The sequence below is a fragment of the Myodes glareolus genome, chromosome 6 (genome assembly GCF_982192425.1).
Source record: "Myodes glareolus chromosome 6, mMyoGla1.1, whole genome shotgun sequence".
In the NCBI taxonomy this organism is placed as follows: Eukaryota; Metazoa; Chordata; class Mammalia; order Rodentia; family Cricetidae; genus Myodes; species Myodes glareolus.
Genome location: NC_142031.1, coordinates 97,035,425 through 97,060,402, shown reverse-complemented (window position 1 = coordinate 97,060,402; position 24,978 = coordinate 97,035,425). Strand labels below are relative to the sequence as shown.

The following is a 24,978-nucleotide window of genomic DNA, read 5'->3' as shown; positions in this document are numbered from 1 at the left end:
TAGAAATATACATGGCTGTAGTCCAGCCAGCTACTGCGCTGGGTAGGGATTCTGGGAAGGAAAGCAAACTCACATGAAATGACTGGTTATTCCTGTCTCTCCAGCTTGTCTAGAGGTGAGTCCACCTTCCTAGAGGTGACCGCTTGTGTAGGTGATTGACCAGGACTAACTGGAATGGAATGTTAGGGTCTCTACATAGGCCAGAGTAGTTCCTTCTTTTTTATATATTTATTTTTTTAAAGACAGGAGTTTTCTGTGTAACTCCGGCAATTCTGGAACTCAAAAGACCTACCTGCCTCTGTCTCCTGAGTGCTGTGATTAAGGGTGTTTGCCACCACATCCAACCAGAATATTTTCTTGACTAGGAATTTTTCTACTTTGACCATCTGAAAATACTGACATTGATTATCTCAGATGACTAGAACATAAAAGCTATGAGTACATCAGATTAAAGTCACTATTTCCGAATCTAGTTTATTTCAGTGGAAATGATTGTTACCAAGGTTGAGAGATCTTCATTAGGCCAAGCAGGCAGGCCATATTGAGTCATTCCAAGTCAGCATTGGAAGCAGTGATATAGAAACACAAAGCTAAAATACTTAGACATTGCCCTTGAAGGACCAAAGTAATCTGATAAAATTTCTGAATGAACTGTGAGTTTTAAAAAGCAACTGAAATTATGTTACTTCTACGTGATTCAAAAATGGATCCCATAAGATCTGTGACATTTGGGGCAGTTTCAGGTATTCATTGCCATTTAACTGTGTTCTTGCTAGTCAGGGGCAGGTTATATGGCTTTTTTGGAACTATTCTCAACACTAATGAGGTCAGGAATGACGTCTTCTCAGGGACCCCTTACAGCACCATTTTTCAATCTGTGGATTGTGACCCTTTTGGGGTTGGCATATCAGATATCTTGCAGATATTTACATTATGATTCATAACTAACAAAATTACAGAAGTAGCAATGAAATAATTTTATGGTTGGGGGTCAACACAGCATGAGGAACTGCATGAAAGGGTTGCAGCATTAGGAAGGGTGAGAACCACTGCTCTAAAGTAAAGGTAGATTAGTGTGACAATGACTGGGGCCTTGGACTTCAGGTGAGGATTTCCAGTTCCCCAGTCCTCCCAACAAAGGGAGCCTCCATCTATGTGTGCTCACCCCAGCATATTGAAACAGGTAGCCTTAGATGACTAAAGTACACCCACAAATAGAAGTTTGGCTTTCACTGTAAATGTGCAATCCAAGTGAGTGTTAGTGAAGGCCCTCTTATTATCAGGCTGCCTTTTCTAACTTTCCAGTGAGCAACACAACACTTATTCTCTCTCTCTCTCTCTCTCTCTCTCTCTCTCTCTCTCTCTCTCTCACACACACACACACACACACACACACACACACACACACACACACATATCGCTCTAAGCAAGAAAATTGTAAGCTATAACTAAAAAACGCCGTGAAAAGTGTCAGGTCAAAGAGACTTGAGTTCATCCTGGGACCTGGGCTGAGCCGACTGGCACAGCGCTGCACAGCAGTGCTGCCTCTGAGGTGAGAAAGGACACTGTCCAAGAATAACTGATGGATTTTCATGGGGTCATAAGTAGAGCACTCTAAAGACCCCAGTAGGGAGAGAGACAGCAGACCTCAAGTTTATATAGCTGTTTTACTCCTTATTAAGCCTTTAGTTTTTTCCTGTGAGGCTAGATATAAAAAAATTTAGTAGAAAATGGGTTTATTCGTTTAAATAGAAAAACAGGAGGGTGTGTCGGAGAATGGCTCAGGGAATGGTAAAGTGCTTGCTGTACAAGCACGAGAATCCAAGTCAGATCTGCAGCAGTTGTAGAAAAAAGGCCTTTGGCTCTTGCTTGTAACCCCAGTGATTGTGGATGAGGGATATAGGCTGAATGGTGAGCTCCAGAGATCTTGTCTCAGAATATGACCTTTGCTCTTCAAACTCTGATTAGCTGAAGCTTGTATTTCAGAAATGAAAAGAATTTCAGGTAGATTATTCATGTAATAAAATTTAGATACTTTAGTGTGCATAAAGGCTTTCCCTTCCAAACTTATAAAGAACATAAAGGCCAATTGTATCCTTACGATTTTAACATTCAGAAATTGTGTTTATCAGGAATATCAAGTACAATCCAGGAACCTTTATTTCAGTCCTTTTGTAGCATAAAAAAAGGTATTAAAACTGGAAGGCGCGACTGGTTTCATAATTTAATCCTTCCATTTATTTAGCCAGCTCTAGAGCTGCTTGAAAATCACTTGATCCCCCTCTCTTAGAGTTCATGTTGAAAATGAAAAATTCTGAACTGTCTCCCTGTTAAATTTTTAACCTTCTCCCAGGGTCTTTACAGTCACACGGGTTGGAATTTGCACCTCTCTGGTATTAGCCAAGCTAGGTGTCAGGTCTCAAGCTCACTCATCGGGATCCTGCGGATGTTGTAAAGCGGTGAGGAAGCAGCAGATGTGTGGCTTTCACTCTGTTATTTTCTTTGCTCTTAGTCCACCATATACAGAAAGATCCTTCCTCTACAGGTATTTATATGAAGACTGTGTTCCAGGATGTCATGGGTGAGAAGGCCAGGCAGCCTGCCCTGGAGTTCATAATCCAGTCTGGAATACCATTTAGAGTAACACAGTTTCCACCAGGAAATAATGGTGAGTTCTGTTCAGAGAGGCACGGAAGAAGGGGGACAGTGTTCTCGTCCTTGTTACCAAACCTCAGAGTCTCGGGGACTCCAGCATAAAATATTTTTATGTTAGGATTAACGGGAGAGGAGAGGTTGCACTGTGGGTTTTCCTGTATCTTATCCATGACTGAGATACGGAAAGTGACATTTAAATGCTGCCTCTGGATGAAGACGCTAAAGATCGGAGGAGGTGTACAGTAAAGACCTGATTTTGTTCCAAGTTGTCTGTCATTTAAGAATACTTGTAATAAGTTAGTAACCCTGTTTCAGGGGACAAAGTTCACCATAGTCCTTGGTTTCTGGGTCTTCCACATTACTAGTTATGGGTGTGGTCACTTCTCTTCTACAGTTTTTCCTGATATACGTTTCCCCTGTACTCTTTCTTTCATCTTCCATAAGCAAATCTTTCTACAACATGAGTACTTTTCTTGCTTGCGGTCCTGTAAACTTCATGTTTGGCTATGTGTTCCTGTATTTTTTTCACTTACACAAATAGGATCGTTATCCCATTTTTGAGCTTGATTTTGATAGGGCATTTTGTTTTGAACATGCATATGTTCATGTCCTTGGCTTCTGGTGTGTCTCTTCCACATGTCCCATTTACTGAAACTGCTGAAGACAGATATTCAGGAAGCCTCTATCCCCATCCCATCATCATGTGAACACCCTTATCAGTTCCTTGTAGTGCTGAAATTCCTTGTGGATGCTGCCCAAGAAGAGAGCTGTTGGGGGGACTGGCTGACCTAGTGTTACTTGCTCAGTACTTCTCCAATTCTGCTCTGTTCTCTTGCAACATCTGTTATGTCCGAGGTGCCTCTGCACACTTCTGCCAGCCTTATATTATCTTGCTTTGCCTTCTTTGCTACTTGAACAGATTTAAAATGGTAACTTGTGGCTTCAATTTCTTGTCTGATAAGGTTTTTGTGTTGTCTGCTGTTTTCCGGGTTTCTTCTTGTTGAACTTCCTGTTTGTATCTTTGGAGGTGACAGTGTGGCCTGTTCATTTGTACTAACCAGTTATTTCTATGTGTTTTTTTAAAATCAGTTTTAGATATTACAAACATGGTTTTATTATACAGTTACTGACAGTTTGTTTGTAAAGTCAGGGTGCCTTGAATTCCTTCTCTTCCTCCAGTCCCTGCCTGGTGCTCAGGTTCTAGGACTGTGCCAGCATGCCTGCTTGGACAGAAATTCTTAATATAAACATTGTGATAATTTTGCCTCGTGGTTTATGTTCTTAAAATTTTGTTTCAAAAGAAAGTTTTCCTTTTCCAAGTGCTGCTTGGTCTTCATTTTCTTCTGTTAATGGTGATTATATTAATTTTTATTCATCTTGAATTCTTTAAATGTCTTGTTTGGTATGCATCTTAATTTATTTTGGCCCATTACTACACACGAAACAATTTTATTCCACCTTGCTTTGTGATACTGTCTTTATTATAAATTAAGTTCCCATATACCCAGGCTTTGAATTTTATTCTCTTGCATTGTTGATTCTTCTTCATTTTCCCATACATCCTGAAGCTTGTTTCTCTGCAGCCATTGAAGACCTAGTGTCCTCTTAATCACAGAGACTTCTCCTTGAATATTGTATCTGGAACAGTTCAGACATTTCCACCCAAGTCCGCCTCCTCTGAACTCACAACGCTTATTTCCCATCACGTTCACTACTCTTGAAAATTTTTATTTTTATTCATTTCCTGTGTTACTACATAGCTCTTCCCATGTTTATATCTTGTATTTCAACTGGATTATAAACTCTGAACAGGCACGGGATTGCTTGCATGTCTTTGACTCTGTCTTGGTAAGTTCAGCTAATAGGGCACCTAAGGTTATCATAACCATGATGTAGTGAGCATTTAATAGGCTCTTCATTGCACTTTCAGTCTGATGAACACATGCCTTTTTAACATAATTGATTGTAAGCATATGAGGATAAATGCTGTTTAGGAAGGAGACACAAACAGCTTCCATATGTAATGTTTGAGCATTCTTTCTCCAGTAGGATTTTTCCGTTTAATTTTTAAACTTCCTGTTACACTTGACTTTCTCCGTATTTTAAAAAAGAAAGCTTAAATTTACCAATTCTCTTTATCTTTCTTCCTTTAGTTTTAGTAATTGCATTTTATTTAAGGTTCCTTAATGAACTGTGTGAAAAACTATGTACTCAATCAGTCATGTGCAGGAAAAAGCAATACATTATAATTAGGATCCATTACCATTTAATTAGGCATTCCATTATTGAATTAGTGCCTGTAGCTTTTCCTGGTCTCTGACTAATCCTGAAACAAATTCCTTTTCTGTGGACAAATATTAGCTTGTAATAATTAGAGTATTCACCAAAGTAAGGCTTTTCATTAAATCTCTTTTTGATTAAGATAGTTCCTCAAATACAGACTGATTTAATTTAATATGATCTATCCACTTATGTATCAAAGTGTGGGGAAAATTGTTAACACCAGAGGACTGGGCATATTGAGATTATCTTTATATTCACAGCTCTCTGGGATATTTAAGATTTTGTTGTAGTAGTTATGCAAGTCTAGGTATAATGTCACACTGCTAATTTGAGAGTACCATAATTGGTAGAACAGGCTACCATTGAATATAACATGCTGATCCTGTTCTATAATGTGTTGGAGCATAAAGTCATTACATACGTGTGTTCCTTGGGTTTGAGAGCTGATTTCCATTCCAACTAGGTGGTTCTATACATTTAGCGTGCATCTTTTGTACCCCAAGTTCAGTCTAACTATAGCTCTATACCCTGAATTAAGGGTCTCTGTGGATATGACTATGTCTTGGTGTGGGGTTTGGTTAAACACTCTACCGCTAAGCAGTGTTCCAGCCTTTTCTTTAAGGCTGCTTAACTTAATCATCATTGCTTCCTTGCCCTGTCTACACTGCCTTTCTTCTCTCTGTACTGACTGTTAAGTAGATGTTAAATTTAATTGGTGGGATCTTTTAATTTCTGCCTTCATCATCTTCCCCGGTTTGTTTAGTCCTGGTCTCATCACCTGCTCTTAAGCTTTAAGCCTTTTCTTCTGACCTCTGTTCCAGCCTTCTTTTTGTTCTTGGTTCTTTTAGTTCTAACTCGTTTCCCTTATATGTAAATGAGAGTTTGCATTGCTGCCTGTGTGTGAATTAGGGATAAACTTAAGTAAACTAATAATATGAGGTCAAAACATATGTACTGATTTATTGCAGGGGGAAAGTCCAGAAAATGTTGTACCAAGCTCCTGCTTCAGGAAGTCTCGGGGCTAGAATGAGAGTGGGTAGTTGTATATGTGGGAGAGGGGTGCACATACCTGTGCCATCCCTTCAACAGAGGGAGCAAGGGAATGCAGGAGCGGGGAAGCAGAGGCACCCTGGCATGCTTGTACCTTCTCAGACTCCATTTCTAGCTGCACCCCTTAGTTAAGAGGTTCTGACTCTTCCTCTCTCCCATGTTCTCCGCCCTGTAGGAGCTGTTCTCTGAAAGCTGCCATGTTAGGAATTCAAGTCAAAAGGCCAAAGAGTCGACCAAGAAAGAAGGGGCTTCCATGAGTCCAGGAGGCTGAGGGAGCACAGGCCGGGTTAGGATTCTTCATAGGCCTGGTGAAGTTTTAGGAGCTGGAAGCTGCCCAACAGCCAGGAGTCTACCTTGGCTGGGTCGGTAGAGGAGGCAGTTGACAAACTACATAATAGAGACCTGATAGGAGGGTCTCTAACTCAGGAGAAAGATCAGAGACAGAATAATTGCTGTCATGTGTAAGGCAGCAATTACAGCACTCAGAAGTGTTTGCCCTGATTAAAATGCTCTGTGAGAATATTTTCCTACCTAATGTGTGTGTTGTGTGTGTGTGGGGGGGTGTCTTATAGATAGAAAGGGGAAAAATAGCACAGTAGAGAGTGAAAAATGCTGTAAGGAGTTAATGATTCTATTTAAAGACATTTGGGGGAATTAATTAGGAAACAAATGCTCCTATGATAGTATCTGAATAGAGAGGCTGCTTTCCAGAATATTTAATAAGCTGCTTTTGTTAGCAGAGAGAACTGATGCACAAAACACAGGGGATTGTATTCTAAAATTTCAGAAAGTAATTCCATCTTAAAAATAGCATTATATGCTTAGCGTTGTCAAACACATGGCTAAGAAAGTCCTCATTCAGGGGATAGAGAAGACAGAAGGACCCGTCAAACTCACTTGGCTCTTTAGACTTGCAGGGCTTCAGGGACCCTGTGGACACTGTGATACTTTCAGTTAGCTCCTGTGACTGACTGCTGATATGATACTTGTGACCTTGACTTTCCACTACATTATGTGAAATCTTATCAATAGACATCAGTGGGCAGCCTTGAAGAACACCAACACCTACAGAGCAACGTAGCAGTGGTTGCACAGATAGGGGAACAAGAGAAACACAGACTCCTAGTGGCTTCTCTCTTCTGGTTTAGAGGATGGTTAGTCACGGTTACTCTCCAGGTAGTCTCATTTGTGTTCCTTCCATTGCAGGCTGTTAGAGAAGACTGCTCTTAGGCTGTCTCTCAAGCAGAAGTATCCCAGAGAGCCTCAGCTCATTTTACCTGCATCTGCCTACTGGAATGCTGATTCCATAAACATATTTACTGAAATCACTGGGAAATTTCTGTCATTGTTTGCTTATATTTATCAGAAGAAAAAGGGACAATAAGTAATATCTATAGTATATCAGATGATTGTATGTGCTACGAATTTAGGGAACCTGCTGTTTTCAGTAGGGTGGGGCCAAGGCCTCCCTGATAGAACAGGCAGTAGAACAAAGACCATGGATGGAGCCGAGCAAGACAATTAGTAGGGAATGGAAACGAGCGATGAAAGCTCACAGACAGCACAGGGCTTCAGAGGCCTGGGAGCCTTCTGAGTGAGGTGGTAGCAACTAGGCAGAGAGTCAAAGGAAATTATAATGTGTGACTGCTAACATTCTGGAAGGGTTACTCTAGCTGTTGCAGTAAGAAATGTGTCAGGTAGCAGTTAAGCTAGCAAACTCATTTACGAAGGCATTTGTAGTAATCTGGATGAGAGACAGGAAGGTAAAATTGGTAAGGTAAGAGATGGCTGGATTTGGGATTATTGAAGTAGAACCAGTACGATTTTCAACTGGGGCTGTAGAATGACGGATGACTCTAGGGTTTCTAGCGTGAGGTGGAAGATAACTTTGCCTTGACTGACAAAGACTGAGGACAGCATAGGTTTTGACAGAAAGACCAGGTTGGAGTTCAATCTAGGTCACATTGATCTGAGATACTTATTAGAAGACATCCAAGATATGTAAAGATTAACAGTCAAATATATCAGTCTAAAAATGAAAGACCAGCTGGAGTTATGAATTTGAGAGTCAGCAGCATATATTTGGTATCAAGGTCACCCAGGGATGGAGAAAAGTAGGAGCAAAGCCCTCGGGCATCTGATATTCAGAAATCATGTAAGCTAGCAGTCCACAGAGAAAGTTCAGAATGACTAAAGGGCTGTGTGGCTAAGCATAAAGCACAAACCCAGTCACTGTGTTACTTTTCTGTTGCCGTGGTAAGTTCCACACTCAAAGTAATGTGTAAAAGATTTGCTTTGGCCTTCAGTTCTTCCATCATGAGGGGTAAGCATGACAACATGCAGCATGCATGCAACAGGAACAGGAAACTGAGCAACCACGTCTTTACCACAGGCGTGAAGCAAACTGAACTGGATGTGGGTCAAGGCTATAATCTCTCAAAGGTCACCCTAAGTGGCATACTTCTTCTAGCAAGGCCATACTTCCCAAACTTCTCCAAACATTGCCACTTGTTGGGGACCAAGTTTTCAAATGCCTGAATCACTGGGAGATATTTTCATTCTTACAGCCACAAATGCCTTGAGCTTACTTAGTTGACATTGATTGGTTCACTACAGCAGAGGGTGAAGACCATTGGCACACAGCTCAAGAACTATAGCTGTGTAAGTCACCAGAGAAATGAGTGGAAAATTGTGTCAAGAGATAATGAGAGAAATTATAACAAGTGGATAGGCAAGTTACAAGGATCAAAGAGTGTATTTGTTATTTGTTGTGTTGCTATGGCAGATAACCTCACAAAAATCTAAGAAAGGGAGAGTTTATTTAGTTATAGGGTGCAGTCCAGGATGGTGGAGAAGTCATGGCAACAGGAACGGTTGAGGAGGTTGGTCACATTGCATCCATCTGCAGTCATGAAACCAGAGACATGAATGCTGCTGCAGACCTCACTCTCAGGCTGGAGCCCCAGCCCAGGGGATGGTGCCACCCACACCAGGGTGTGTTTCCCACCTCAGTCAGTCTAATCTAGAAAGTCCCTCATAGGCATTCCTAGTGGTTTGTATCTATGGTGATGATAAAAATTCCATCAAGTTGACAGTTAAGGTCATAACAGGGAACTATGCGGGGAGGAGCTGTCTTGAGTTTATGAAGGAAATGAAATAGAGTACATGAGTGGAGAGTTTGGTCCAACTATAAACAGCTTAAAACATTGTCATTTTAATATTTTCAGAGTTTCTTGGGAAGTATCGAATGTGGATGTGTGTGTTTTCTTTTTGGTAAACTAGAAGCCTCAAGTGAACCTAATAAATGAGAGCTGTCAACCTCTAAAACACTCTCTCCAGAGCTACTAGCTAGCTCTTTTCTGTTTATTCTTGGGGTTTTGTTTGTTTTTGTCACTTCTAACTGAATTATCTGCAATTACTTCAAAATTTTGTAATGTTAGTCCTTCTAGATAGTATCCATAAGACATATTTATGACCCTGAAAAAATTAGAGCTGCAAAAGTTTTTCCAGCTGCTAGATTACATGTAGTCTAACCAGGGAATTATATTGTGCACTGGACAGGAAATGGAAAGATAAGGCACAGCCTGTGGTATGCTAGTGTCCATTTTCATGAGTGAGCAATTACTTTTCCAGTATAATTCTAGCATCAAGAAATTCTTAAACATAGTACATGCATTCTGAATTTGTTTCAAACATACTTTTTTTTCCCTAACATTTTGATTTGGTAAGTATCCAAGTAGATTTTTATAAAGCTCTCTTTAGCTTATTCCACATAAAACAAATTTGTTGAGTTACTTTAAATGAAGCTGCCCACTCCCGACTCCCGACTCCCCCCTCCCCACATCCCCCTTTAATGTATCTGCGCGCACCTGTGCCATGGATCTTCAATTGACTCTCTTCTGCCACCTTGTGAGATCTGAGGATGGAGCTCAGGTCATCAGGCCTGGGTGCAAATGCCTCTACCTGCTGAGGTACCTCAGTGACAAAACCTAACACTCTTTAGAAGTAGGGTTCACTGTTATAAAATCTGTTCATTTAAAGTGTACAGTTGGGTGTCCTGATAAATATATAACACCACATAGCTTAGCATCTTTGTCAAAATACAGAGCATCTCATTCCTCCCAAAGTTCTCCTCTGTGTGGACCCTGGCCATGACCGAGCTGCTTTCTGTTACAGTGTCTTTACCTTGTCTAGAGTTTTGTGTAGGCAGAATTATATAATATGTAGTCTTCTGCTTTATTACTGGATGACATTCCATTATATAGAATATATCACATTTTGTTTACCTGTTCACAGACTGACATATGTGGTTTATGCATAATATATAAAATTGCTAAGAATATTTTCATACATAGATCTATGTGAGATTGAGTTTGTTCGTGTTTTTTCTTTCTTCCTTCCCTTCTTCCCTCCCTCCCTCCCTCCTTCCTTCCTTCCTTCCTTCCTTCCGTCCTTCCTTCTCCAGCATATCCTACAGATCTAGAGCTGAATCTGATGCATTAAGTGCTCTATAGATTGTTGAATGAATAATGTCAATATCAGACATAGTAAGCACTCAGTAAAGGCATGTTCAAGTATACTATTAGTCACCTTCAATGCTAATATCAGCATAGAGACGATGATCATATGCTTAGTAATAATGATCTCATTTATTTCAAAGGTCAGAAAACTCAGTATCTGATGCCTGTGCTGACACTTCTGTGATCTGCTAATGATTTTTGAGTCCAGGATTTTTAACATCTAAATGACCATGTTGAGTGTTGAGCCCAAGCAGTGAAACAGGTGGCCTTTCTTCCTGTTCCTGTTTGCATGAATTTTAATGTCTTCTCTCATTATTTTAGCAAAGAATGGCAACAAAAACAAAGAAAGCACATAGATTTTTGTTTTTGAAGGAATAGACTAGAAGAGTCTCTGATGTCAGTGACGCAATGCAGATGTCAAGCTGTAGGTGGCACTTGGGCCTGATAGGTCCTGGGATGAAGACGAGTACTGTCCCTCTCCTTCTTTATTTACCATAACTTATGGACTTGGGATATTTCACATCATGTACCCCAGTTCCACTCACTTCCAAGTTTCCCCATATCCTCCCTCACCCCTGTAGCACCCACAAAAGAAAACTAAAAAAAATCAAAACAAGCAAGCAAACAAAAACTTTCTTGCTCTTCCATTGTTCCTGCCTCTCCAACACCTCCTCATTTGTCCTGATGGCATTGGGATCTGAGGTTTGCCACATAATATACTCTTTTGTCCAGTCAGCTTGTCCCTTTCTTATCAAAGAACTTTATGTTGTTGTTTATTGCTGCCCATTTTGGCTTTGTAACATGTATGTGAAAATCCCAGGAGCCAAGTCTAGCCACTGCACACTAATGTAGCTGCTAGATCACCCTGCCATATAGTTAGCACCGGTGTGCTATGCTTGCATTTCTCTAACAAATAGGCTAATTTAATGGTATGGCATGACTTCTTAGTGGAACACAGATACTTACCAGTTAGAGTTCTTGTGTCACTTGCAGTGTATATGCACACCATAATCTACTGTGGTTTGTGTGTATAAGGCTTGCAAATCCTCTGCAGTTCTGCCACATGGGTAGATTTGGATTCTCATCACCCCTTTCCTTGTTGTTCAGTCAGGACAGGCGAGATGGCTCAGTGATTCAGAGACTTGCAGAGGATCCAAGATCCCAGCACCCACATCATATTTATCACTCCAGCTCCAGGGGATCTGGCAAGTCAAGCCATTCATAATAAAACTTAGGAAAAATTAAATAGAAATTAACTACTTAAATACAGTTATACCTAACCAAAGTTTTATAATAACAGGTTAGAATGAGTATTTTAAATGCTGTAGCACTAAAACTCACATTTTAGTTAAATCTGAAACTATCAATTTATTTTGTTAAGTAAATGTTACTAATGAAAGCAAAAGAAAACCTACCATAAAGCCTTGAGAACTAACCATATAGCAAGAAAGGCAGTATATACCCTTTTCTTAAATGAGAATACTTAAAATGGCAGTTATTCCAAAATTATAATGCAAAAATAATATAGAGTTTCCAGATAGGTTTTCTTATATGTTTTTGGAGGCATGTCTTTTAATTTCCTATTTTTGTAAAGAGATACCGTGGCCAAGGCAACTTACAAAAGAAAGAATTTAATGGAGACTTTCTTACAGTTTCAGAAGGTGAATCCATAACCTTAATGGTAGTGGGTATCCCGGCAGCAGGCATTTTTATTCAAACCATAAGGTGGTAGAGTACTGTTTTAGAATTAAATTAGATGCTCTTAGAGAGTTTATTTAACAAGATAGTTGCCCAGGACAAGTCATTATAGTGAACACAGAAGCATGCCTACTTTATCAGCTGTTGAGTCAGTAGAAAAAAAAAACAGTATGGTTTTGGAGCGGAAATAAGCTTGGAGCTTGTGGAGCAATGGAGAAAAATGACACTCGCTAGCGGTGTGTTTTAGCCATGACCAAGTTAGTACAGCAATATAATAGAGGAGGGAAACTGTTTAATAAAAGAAGTGGGAAAACTTGTTTTCTTCTTGCAAAGAAATGCAAAGGTCCATGTATTAAAGGCACAAGAGAGACGGAAGAATTGAAAACCTGTAACATGAGAAAATTTTTTAATTAAATACACAGCTGTATTGGAGAAGATGCTATCAATAAAGATAGTAAATATTTGTAAAATATTTGCAACACGGTGTTTAGAGAAATACTGATCTGTGATAAGAAGCTTTGCAAATGGGATTGTAGGAAATGGACTTGGAAATGAACCTGCATTCACGGAGGAGTTAACCCCACAGGTCCTCCCCCTCAGTCATGAGCACCACAGTTTATACCTCAGTATCCTCCAGACAAGCCACGTTTCTCTGCAAAGGTCTGTTTGTAGCCCCAGTTCTGAAGGGAATGGAACAGCAAGGAATCTGCCAGCTTCTTGCTGGGACCCGAGCCCCAGGTTCAGGGAGAAAGCCTGCCTTAGAGGAGCATGTGGGGAGTGGTGGGAGAGGACGGCTGCACCCGCTCCTGGCCTCTGTTCACAGCCACTCCACCTCCCACACCCAAATAAATTAACTAATTAAAAAGGAAAAAGTCCTTAGTGGTCAGGTGTCAAATACTACCAGGTGTAATAAAGCGTGATGAAAAGACACATAGCTGAATTTTGAAAGCATGCAAAAGTATTAGCAGTATATATATATATATATATATATATATATATATATATATATATATATCTCCCATGGATGTGTTATCAACACATATCAAATCAAAATTATGTTTCAAAAACTTTCTAAAACCACAGTACAAGCATTAGTAAAATTTCACAAAAAATAAGTTTCTTGTGTAAAACATTTTGGGGAATCAGTTGCTTATTTGTATGTAGCAAAAAATTTTTAACGTATTTACATTCTTTGACCTAACTTCTCAACATTCTCTAAAATATCATTATCATTGATCACAAAAATATCTATAATGTAAATGTAAATGAAAATAATGTAAGTATCCAGACACAAGGGACTTTTGTTCTCTCAAACATTCATCCATAATATTTTAGGACATCTTAAATGGCATGGATGGGAAGTCTAAAAGAGTGCTTCAGCATGGTCCAGACTGGCTGCTGTTTGTTCATCTCCATCTTTTGTTCCATAAATTTTCAACTTGGGCGGAAAAGATGGTGAATAATGTTCCAAGTAGGAAATGACAGAAATTCTCTGGTAATGAACATGGTGCTGTTTGAGTCCTCATGCCAGTTTGTTTCAAGAGGCTCATGCATGCTCTTATTTTGAAGTCGGAAGGTGTTTTATTTATTAGTGCCAGCGTGTCAATGCTAGTGCAGGGGAATGGTTGCTTAGTTATAAACCCAACTTCTGTCCCGAGGATGATAATTTTTCTGTTTTGTTTTTAAATATGAAAACAAAAAAAAAAAACCAGTGGCCTTCAGCTTTTTATTTTAACATAAAATGGATCATGGGTGACAAGTTCCTTTAGTAGTTGCTATTATTTGTAGTTAAATTTATGGATTCAGATCCAGCTAGATTTTTTTATGTAATCAAGGTATCAAAATGAAATATAAAGTTGTATTTTGTGTATTTTATACATAATTATTATGAAAGAAATAAAGGGAAACTTACAATCCTTACTAGTTCTAAGATCACTGTTGGGAATTTGGAATATTCTGTTATCCAGCTGCACAGTTGCATCATATGCTTTAGTAGGCGTGGGTACAGCAGCGCTCCTTCCCTTCGATACAGTTTTAGAGCTCACAAAAGCGTCTTCCAGTTTTTCCTTTTAAACATTCAAATGCATAAGGATTCGGCAATCTCCTGTTCACAGTGAGCATTTGATACTAGATAGGATTCTTTTAATGCCATGACTTCAACTTGAGATGATTACAGACATTACCTTATGGACATTACATTTGGAAAAATCAATCCTAGTTTTCACCTTTTGTTGGTTATTTAAACATGACTAGAGTATTCAGAATCCTCCAGTGTCCGTCCAAGTCTTAGAAGTAAGGTTTGGACAAGTGAGCAATTGCTCTGTTCCTCCACTAATAGAAACAGTTGAGGTCCCAGTGTGCACGGCTGTTCTAACAGAGCGCTAGCTTTATAAAATAATTCCATTAGGTACAGTATCCAAAACAGAACAAATCTACTTTCTGAGCCCAGTGCAGGCAGATGGCATCCATGCCTGTAATTTAGATCATCTGAAAAAGAGTGAGACCTTTTAAAACTGCTTTCTGTTGATGACAGCTAGGTGTAAGGATAATATAAAACCTTAGTGATAGCAGAAATATTTTTTCTTAATCTATTATTTTAACTGGTAAGTGGAAGCACGTCTCAACTTTTGACTCTTGTTTCTTTACTGTCTTATGTGAGCCCAGCCCCTGCAGCCATGCTCCCCTTTCCCTGTCCTTATCTCATGGTACTGACTTCCCTGGGCTCCAGGGCACAGACCATGGGGTCTAGAGGAGATGTGGTACAGAAGTAAGCTCCTCTGCCTGCATAGACTTAGGCTTTCCCACCCAGCAGAATAGTGTCTTGTGGCCTTTGTGTTGTCTGGAGACCTTTACTTCATATAAAGGTTAAAACATCTCAGGACTGTTGACTCTCCTTTTGTAAGCACAGGCCTTTCTCTTGCTGATGTGTTTACCCATATCTAAGTCTGAGCTTAAGGAAGCCAGCCCTTATGCTACCTGAAGCTCAGGACGTGAATGTCAAGGACGAAGTTTCTTCTTGCCAGCTCCTCTTCCCTTTAATTTATCTTTTTATTTAAACACTGTTCTGTACTTACTTGCCATATAAAAAGGTAGCATTTTAGTTATGCTGGATTATATTAATAGCCTTTCAGAGTTCTAAGTCTCAAGCAATTTATAAGAGATTTTTGGACTGTTGCCCTTCCAGGACCAACAATTCGTGGAACCCAAGATAGAAAAACTATCATGAGGCTTACTCAGTCTCACTAAACCAACAAGAAGTGTTGTAGTCAGTGCTAACATTTATGACTTTACTGGGTCCAAGACTCACTCTGCATTCATCCACTGAATTATAATAACTTTCCCACAAAGAAGGTATAACTAGCACCCATACTTTCAAGTGAGAAGATAAGTCCCCCACATACTGATCACATGCACATTTCTAGAACCTCTCTAAAACCTGGGCTCTAAAGAGGCAGGCATGGTTCTTGTTGGAGCATACAGTGGCAGCTGGGTCTCACACAAGCCGGGGCCATGCTAAGCCTTGGCGTTTAATAAAGGCTCTTCATTTGAGCTGGACATTGAAGGAAATTGAGGTCAGGCATTTCAGGGAGATAAATTATGTATTTGAAACAAGGAATTCAGGAGAAAGCTTTGTAAAACATCAGTTGGAACATTTATCTTGAGCAGGGAGGCCCCTGATTGGCATCCTCGGGGTCTAGGCAAACAATGCTATGGATAGTGACAAAGGCAGAATGTGAATGAGCTTTCCACAGACTCCATGATGGTGGGAACTGTTCCTAGAGAGAGGCTATAGCTTTACCTGTTTGTCTGATGGCCTGTGTGTCTTCTTTAATTCTCAGAATCGGTCAGCCGTGTACTTTGTAGGTACAAGAGATGCCAGTAGCTCTGAGAAGGGTTTGCGTGGAAGGAGGAAACCAGAGGAGTTTTTAAAACAAAACGTGAGACGTTGACATGGTGACCATCTTTCCTTCACTGTGAGAGAAAGTGGGAAACTGAGGGTGTAGAGGTCCGGCAGCCGCAAGCACACTGGCTATGGCAAGTGGCAGAAGCAGGCAGAGCCTGGTCTGTGTGGAAAGAGTGCTGGTACCACACTGACTGTCCAGTCAAGGAAAGGTTTCTGTAAAGAATGAATAAACCAAGTTTAAACCTGGTTGTTACTCTAAAGTGAGCTGTAGTGTAGCCGAGATGAACGGCTACAGAAGACCTGAACCATTTTTAAAAGTGACGGGTTCAGTTGAAGGAGTGTGGTGGAAAATTGTTTCACTTCTTTGCCATTATTGCTATCAAGGTAAAACTTAAACAGAGTAAAATATTCTCAGCTCAGATGCTGTTTGATTCTGATAGAGGCAGTCATGCCTCAGTCTAGAATACTTTTGCTGTTCCCCAGATTTCCTCATGTGCCTTCTAGGTACTTCCTACCATGTAGGAACCACTATTCCGACTGCTGTCACCACACACGAGTCCTGCCTGCGTCATCTATTCTGTCAAGTCCTCATCCAGTCTCTTTACTGGAAGGGGAGAGAAGACTAGGGATGGATATTGTTGAAGTATATTACATACCTGTATGAAACTGTCATAACAAAATCCATTGTTTATACGACTAATAAAGAACACTTTTAGGTTTATTCACTGAAGGTAATAACATTCAGAGATAGTACCAACAGTGCTGTATTGTTACATGGAGAGCCGGCCCTTGTTCTTTCCCGGCTGCCTGGCTAGCTTACACCCGAAATAATCACACAGAAACTGTGTTAATTAAATTACTGCTTGGCCCATTAGCTCTAACTTTTTATTGGCTCACTCTCACATCTTGATTTAACTCATTTCTATTAATCTATGTATCACCACGTGCCAGTGGCTTACCGGCATCCGTCTCAGGCAGGAGGATCCATGGCTTCTGCCACTCTGCTCTTCTTCCCAGCATTCAGTTCTGTCTTCTCCACCTACCTAAGTTCTGCCCTATCAGGCCCAAAGCAGTTTCTTTATTCATTAATCAATGAAAGCAACACATGAACAGAAGAACCTCCTACACCACTGTATCCCTTGGGTAGAACACTAAGCTTCCCTGGACCTATGTGCACAGGGCTCAGTTGAGTGGTAGCCATTGTCCTGTGCAGATCGTACAAAGCACAAGCTCTCTAAGCCCTAAGGCTCCGCCTTAGGGGTTCAGTGCTGAGCCAAAGAACACTCCCTCCTCTACACCCCTCCTCCAGCTGCCACCATGTCACATCAGTTCTTGTTACTATTGTAGACGGCTCCTTCCTGGCCTGTTGTAACAGCCACTGTTTTGCCTGTGGTCTTCACACTGCTGATGCTCTACTGCCCCCAAGTTGCTCCTCTGCCACATACAGTATACAGCAGGAAGGCCTATACCATGGGCCCCAGGCTGCTTTTAATGTCCTGTTCCCATGGTGTTCAACCCACCCCATCTACAAAACCTGTTCCTTCCCCCACCTCATCTGCCATGTCCCCATGGGACTGTTTGAAATCTTGTGCATTCTTACGTTCCTGATTATGTTAGCGACATTTTGAAGGACACCAGGGACTATGTTTACCATGTCTTTGTTGTTAGCATCTGGTGTGTGACTTTGAAAACAACTCCATTAAAGACTTGTGCAGAGCCAGGCAGTGGTGGCATGTTCCTTTAATCCCAGCACTTGGAAGGCAGAGGCAGGAGTATCTCTGTGTGTTTGAGACCAGCCTGGTCTACAGAGTGAGTTCCATGACAGGTACCAGAGCTACATGGAGAAACTCTTATGCAGAGTGGTGTTTCAGGTCAGGATCAAAGTTGTTATGCTTGTTTGTGTTTTTTTAATTGTACAGAAGTGTTCAAGTGACTGACAATTTCTTCAAGTTTGTTTTGTTTCTGAGGTTCCTTTGCAATGATTATCATGGTCATTTTAAAGTAAAGGTGCACGCACACATTGCTATCGCCTTTGATGAGCTGAGTATGTTAATTGTGTCAGTGTAACATCCTGTGGCTGAAAGGCTAGCCTATACCCTTTTCTCCTACCTCAGCTCCAGCTTACTGTGTCTGTGCAGTTCTAGAATGCAGATTACCATTTCTGGGAATGAAGATAATTTCTTTTTAAAAGTCTTTGTGGTAATTAGCAAACAGGAAAAAAAAGCTAAAACTGGCTGGTAAATATTGACCTAAGTACCCAGAAACACTGGTATTTTTAGCTCTTGTTTGTTCATGGTGGTTCACTCTGTCCTGATTCTTCATGCTCATGGCTCTGCCTGGCAGAGCGAATCAGCATTACCATCCCATTGACTGTTGCTAAAGTTTTCATCTTTCCAAATCCTAGGTAAGAACCTCGATGCTGTCCATGACATCACCGTGGCATATCCTTACAACATTCCTCAAACTGAGAAACACCTCCTCCTTGGAGACTTTCCCAAGGAGATCCACTTCCATGTCCATAGGTATCCAGTCGACACCCTTCCCACTTCCAAGGAGGATCTTCAGCTCTGGTGCCACAAGCGGTGGGAAGAGAAGGAAGAGAGACTGCGCTCCTTCTACCAAGGGGAAAAAAGCTTTCATTTTACTGGACAGAGCACAGTTCCACCTTGCAAGTCTGAGCTCAGAGTCCTTGTGGTCCAGCTGCTGTCCATACTGTATTGGACTTTGTTCTGCTCTGCAGTGTGCCTGCTCATATATTGGTACCGCCTAGTTTGGTGGTATTTCATAATCAGCATTGTGTTTTTTGTGCTGCAGGAGAGAATATTTGGTGGACTGGAAATCATTGAACTTGCGTGTTACCGTTTTTTCCACAAGCATCCACATTTAAACTCAAAGAGAAACAAGTAAGACGGTTGCATTCACCACATAAAACCCTAGGAGCATTATGGAAATGTCACAGCCTTCGTAAACCGAGATGAGTTTTTGCATGACTATGTCAAATGTTTCTTACTATCATCATTCTTTGTTAAAGATATTTTGCACTTAATTTTCTGGGGAAAATATTGCTACAGTTTCTTTAAACTCTCTGAATGTAATTCCAGTGCTGCATATGTAGCAGGGGTCAATCATTATGAATAACTCGGGCCAGAATACTAGAAACAATCAGGAGGCTGTTGAGACAAGATACAAGCTTTTCTGAAAGGGTCAGCCCACTTCTGACAGGCTGCCAGTCCAAAGGCAGGCCTGGCACCATGACCATGTCCCAGCACTGTAGGCGGGTGGTATCCTGCTCTCCTGTGGGGCTCCGTCCATCTATCCTTTCATCCTTTTACAGCCTTCAAACCCCAACCACAATTGTCTTGTCCTAAACTGACCACCATTTTATAGGGAGCCCTTCATTGCTCACTCACAAAGCCTTGAGCTGAAGCCGCCAGCAGGAGGCCCCTTTCTCACCTGGAAGTCACACCTCACTCTGCTCAGGGAGCACCTGCAGGCTCTCCAGTTGGATTCTAAAGGACAGAAACTGGCTCAGCTTGCTCCTCATTCGGTCCTCATTCCCTCCTGCTCCTTAGCAGGTGTAGCTTCATTATCAGTGTGAACGGACACATGGAAAGGTATATTAGAACATTCTTGTATTTCAGACAGAAACGGTCTTATGAAATATTGCTTTAGAACCTACACACAGTGGTATCAGGTGTGTATACTATGCATGTAGGGTGTCTACCTTTTGCCATCAGAGCTACAACAAAAATGCCCACAGACAGGATGTTATAGCCAAAGCCCCCAAGCCTTGATCAGTTTCACTCTTAAAACTAAAAATGCTAACCCAGAATGAACCCTTTCATTGAGATCAAGGACTCCCTTGCTAACTCTCTCAGCAGTAACATTTATACCCACACACATACCAGCTGTTTACCAAATAGCCCTATCATCTGGAAGCCATGAAAACCCAGCAGACCAATAGCATCATTGACCTGGGTAAGAGAAGCATGTGGCCATTGTTCCCACAGAGCTACATGGGCCTGTCTTTGTCATTGACTGGGGCGGGGGCACAGGCACAGACACATAAAACTGTTCAGCTGTTAGCAAACCTGTCAATCCCCCACCCAGCCGCCGCTGGGCACTCTCAGGAGCTATCACTGCCCTGTGTATTCAGACCAGAATTCACCTTCCTACTCAGCTTAGCAGTACATTCTCTAAGAAAGCCCTGGTGGGGACACAGCACAGTTAGTGGATCATGTTTAGTTTATTTCTTTGGAGCTTGTGTTTAAAATGTGGGAGAGTGTTTGTGAGGGGTGCCGCTACGGAAGCACACCAGCCTGAATTTAACTGCTCTATCAAAGCTCAGTTCAATTCTGCCAGGAGCTTCCTAATTAGTTTCTGTGCACATCTGCTCTCAACACAGCTGTTTGACGTTAGAGTTTTTAAGGTTAAAAACACACACAAAAAAGAGCAACCTTTTTTTCCCTTTCCCTTAATGAGAAAGACTGCAATTTTAAGATTTTCTGCAACTTCCTTGGATCACATTTAAACATGGAAATAGCTAACAATCAAAATTACATTTGTTTCCCAGGTAAAAGAGAAAAAGCTTCTCTCTCTGCACACAGTACCTGGGATTACCCAGCAGTGATGCCCATTTCATTGTGTGTCCTCAAACCCTTTGCCTCTTATTCACCCTTCAACGGGAAGATCTCCCTCCTCTTTTGATCACAGAAAACATGCTTAAGGTAGGAAAACCTTAATTTTATTATCTACCCCAAATTCATAATTCTAAGTATAGCACTAAAACTAGAGAAATTGCTTTAAGAGAAATTTCTCCAGAAGGAAAAAGAAAATCCCCTTTTAAATAAAATTTAAATATTTAATATTTAAATAAAATGATTATTTGTTTTTACCTACATATTTAGCTTTGTTAAATTTTTATTAACTTTATATATATAATATATATTACATATATAATATAATGATTTTGAGCATAAAACTGCTTTAAATCAATCCTTGATGGTAGTTGGCCTTAGAAATGACCCATTACACCCCACCCTTCAGCCAGAGCTTCTAGCAGTTGGCAGCCCTGCTACAGCAGAACCTAGCCCCTGCTCCATGTGATGGTGAACCTGAGGGACCGAAATGCTCACAGCACTAGCTGGCTAGTTGACCCCATTCTGGGAGATTTTAAGTATAGTAGTTGTGGGTTATTTATAATGTAAACCATTTCACTTTACAGTATGAACCAATAAGGAGGGGAACTGGCGAGGTGACAGGTTTCCACAGTAGGTATCTTTGCAATAAGTTCAAGGAATCCTGAACTTAAGTCAGGCTACATGAGGAAAGACTGAAAACAAAATTCATAAGTATCTGAAAGAACTTATATCCTAAGACTAAAACCCTGCCTCTGTGTGCTCTCAACATAGACGAGAAAGAACTAGCATCTTCCACTCATGCACTCTAGTGGTGGGCACTCCACATGCAGACCACATATTGGTAACCAAGCCTGAGTTCTGCAGACAGACAGATTTCCATTTCACCTGCTCTCAAGCTCTGGCCCAATAGAGATGCTCCAGTACAGTCATAAAGACTAGCAGAAGGAGCCTGTTGGTGGTAAATTGTTTACATTTCTTTATATAAAATAATGTGCTTTCAGTGCCTTAGTTACGGGTCCCCTTCTTTTTCCTGTTCCAAGAGTTCTATAACGTATCCTTAACGTCTCTCCTTGTCACTCATTAGGAGGAGAAAATGGTGTCTCAATACTGGTCATTGGTTGACAGAAACAAAACACTATGTTGTAACTTTGAGAAAAGAGCTGGACGCTGAGCTAGTGGCTAGTGTTCTAACTTAACTGTAGAAGATGAAAATGGCTTGGCCGTACAATGAACTTCAGACTAAATAGGACTCTAAAGGTGTCTTGTACCTTAAATTTTTATTTCAGAGTCTTGGTTTTGGTAACTCGTTTTTAAAAGATCATTATGTGGAGAACACCAAGTTTTAAAAATAACTCACAGAATGGCCTTAGCTTTCCGTGTCCACTGGAATGTTGTGAGTTGTTATTTGTAATATGCATCCAGAATAAAGTGGAGTGAATCACATTGTTCCAAAGTTGTTGTGCTTCTATTTTTACAGGAATGACAGAATTTAAAGGCCCTAGTGCTGTTGTTTCCCATATTGTCATGGTCTTAGCCTATGTCACTGATGAGCAGGACTCCCATGGGTGTTAAAGAGTGGCCTAATTTAGAGCAGAATGCAGTATTCCCTAATTGAGAGAGTCGGGGATACAGCTGAACCCCTGCTCCAGTGTCAGCAGAGCCTGTTTTCCTCGGGACAGCTGTTCATTCCCCAGGTGTGGGACACAGACACGTAAAGGAAGAGAACATGAGGACTCTCTGTCCCTCCCGCACCTCACTATCTGGGAGTAGAACTCCAAAAGCGAGTGTTAGTCTGGAATGTGACAGATGTACAAAGAACATCATTAGCTAAACACACATCATCAGGGAAACCTATTGTAAGCTCAAGAGCCATTCTGTCCTTGGTTCTCCAATGAGCACTTTGTGTGCAAGCCCTGGTGTTCCCTGAGAAAAGGCACATGGGCCGAAAGAGTGTTGACCTGGCCCTAAGAGCACTGGTCCCAAGGAGTGAGACCTGAGAATATGGACTGCAGCCCCCGCTCATGCTCAGCCTCATCCCTTTTACAGAAAATGGATTTCTGATGTGGGGACCTCAGATGCCAACCATGGGCACAGAAACTGCCTCTACAGCGCATTCTAAATACCAGATACAAAGTTACTAGAGAGACCATTTGTGTTTTCCTGCCTGGTGGACTTCACACAGGATCCACGTGCATCCTCTGGGCTTAAGTCTAGTAAGAAAGAAGGAGACAGGCTGCCTTCTCATGGGCCGACCAACACTAAATCCAAATTCGGGACTCATTCCTGGACCAGTCCTGAGGGTCACATTCCTGAGTTACTAGACATCCTCTGAATCTGAGGATAGGACATATTCTGGATTACAAGAATTGGGGACTGGAAGGAGATGCATTTTAAGACAAAGTCAGAGAATTTTATTGAGAGCAGCATATTTGTGATGGATGGCCAAGTGACCACAAATGTCCACCTTACTTTCTCAAGTCTGCCAGAGCAGGTGAGCATACAGTACTCTCAGGCCCAGCATAGGGAGAGACACTGAGAAGTCTGACAGTGTTTTGTATCAGCCGTGGATGTTTGGGAAGCCAAAGAGTCCATAGAGCTGTATGTGGAGAGTCTCATCAATAATTGGTCAACCTGGGTTGGGCGTGGTGGTTCATGCTTGTAATCCCAGCACTTGGGAGACAGAGGCAGGAGGACCACGAGGTTAAGACTAGTCTGAGCTACATGAGTTCAGGTCAGCGTGTGCTACATAGCAAGGCACTGTCTCAAAAAGGGGTAGGGGTCAGGCCCGGGGTCTGGGGAGAGATAAGATGGCTCAGTCAGTGAAGTGCTTGGTTTACAAGTATCTGAATTCAATCCCCAGAACCCACATTAAAAAAAAAAAAAAGCCAGGTATGGGGCACCTCCTTGTAATCCTAGCACTGTGGAGGGTGAGACTGGGAGTCCCTGGGGTTTGCTAGCCAGACAGCCTACTAAATGAACTCTTAGCCAATGAAAGACCCGCTCCATCTCAAGAAAAGGTAGATGGCACCTGAGAAGCTACACATTTGTCTTGGCTTGTACTTGCACACACTCACACTCACATACACTCACACACGCACACAGAAGGAATTAAACAATGAGTCCACCCAAATAGTTCAGCCATTGCCTCCCTGAGGATCATCCAGATTGAAGCATCATCCCACTGAGCAGTTTTCTTCCTCCAGGGGGAAGTTTGCTGAAATGGAAATACTGCAAGGCCAACGACCTTCCATGTTGCCCGCTGTGTTTCTCTTCTCCCGGTACTGCAGACTCATAACCCTGCAGAATCGCTCATTCCTTCCTCTCCTGCCTGGCCATGTAAACTTTCAACATACCTGTCTTCCAGAATAGCTTTCCCCATGTTTATCACGCCACACCTGTATCACACATTACCCAAGCAAGCCTGGCCAGGTTCTTCCCACACACATCGGTCTCAACTCACACAACCTCATCACAACCCCACGCTAATCATAGAAGTCCCCTTCTCAGTCCCCAGTGCTTCCTAATGGCTATTGCACAAACCCACGCCCCTCCACCTAGCCCAGGTCCTTCCAACGGACACATCCTCATTCTCAGGTGTGTTCTGCCCCTTGAAGCCTTTTCTTCAGCGTGGGTACTCAGAGCCTTACTGAGTTCCCAGATCTCATCACATCTGCTCGCCTTTTCCAGTACCTAGGAAATTGCTTCCCTAACTCTTAGACTGAGCAAATCTCAACTTATTTCCAGAAATCTTCCTAGTCAATCGGGCTGGGAATGCTCTCCCGCCTTTTCCTGGGCAGCTGTTCCCTGCGGCCCTGTCCTCGCTGAGTCACACACCATCTTAAGTCACAGTCACTTTTCAGTCTTATCCACGCCACTGCATGGCATGCTTCTGGAAAGCCAAGATAAAGTGCCCCAGATTTCTCTTACTGCCAGCCATTGAGCCAGCCATGCTCATTTGCACAATATATTCTTCATGATAATGTTTTTGGAAGCCATGCACAGGACTTCTGGATCGAAGAGGCTGAGTACAGGGGTTTATGGGTCCAAAATGAAAAACAACAAATGAGGCTTGGAAGATCATTGGTCTCAGCCAGTATTTTAGTTAGAAACCAAACGTCGTGGTACATGCCTTTAATCCCAGCACTTGGGAGGCAGAGTTAATTCAGGGCCACCCTGGTCTAACATAGTGATTTCCAGGGCAACCAGAGCTATACTTAGTTTGAAAAAA

The 24,978-nt window shown here is 41.6% G+C and overlaps 1 protein-coding gene across 7 annotated transcripts in view; it reads left to right on the top strand.

Moving 5' to 3' along the window:
- Positions 1–22,193, top strand: part of Lclat1 (lysocardiolipin acyltransferase 1) — a 122,154-nt gene extending 99,961 nt beyond the window's left edge. For 6 of the 7 annotated variants that reach the window (XM_048416138.3, XM_085691258.2, XM_085691257.2 and 3 more), the window contains 2 exons: positions 2,546–2,668; positions 18,515–22,193. In XM_048416138.3, the coding sequence (XP_048272095.3) occupies positions 2,546–2,668; positions 18,515–19,017 (626 nt within the window). In that variant the 3' untranslated portion in view covers positions 19,018–22,193. The remainder of the gene's footprint in view (positions 1–2,545; positions 2,669–18,514) is intronic. The other variant, XM_087907361.1, reaches the window with a different exon arrangement.
- Positions 22,194–24,978: the final 2,785 nt, after the last annotated feature.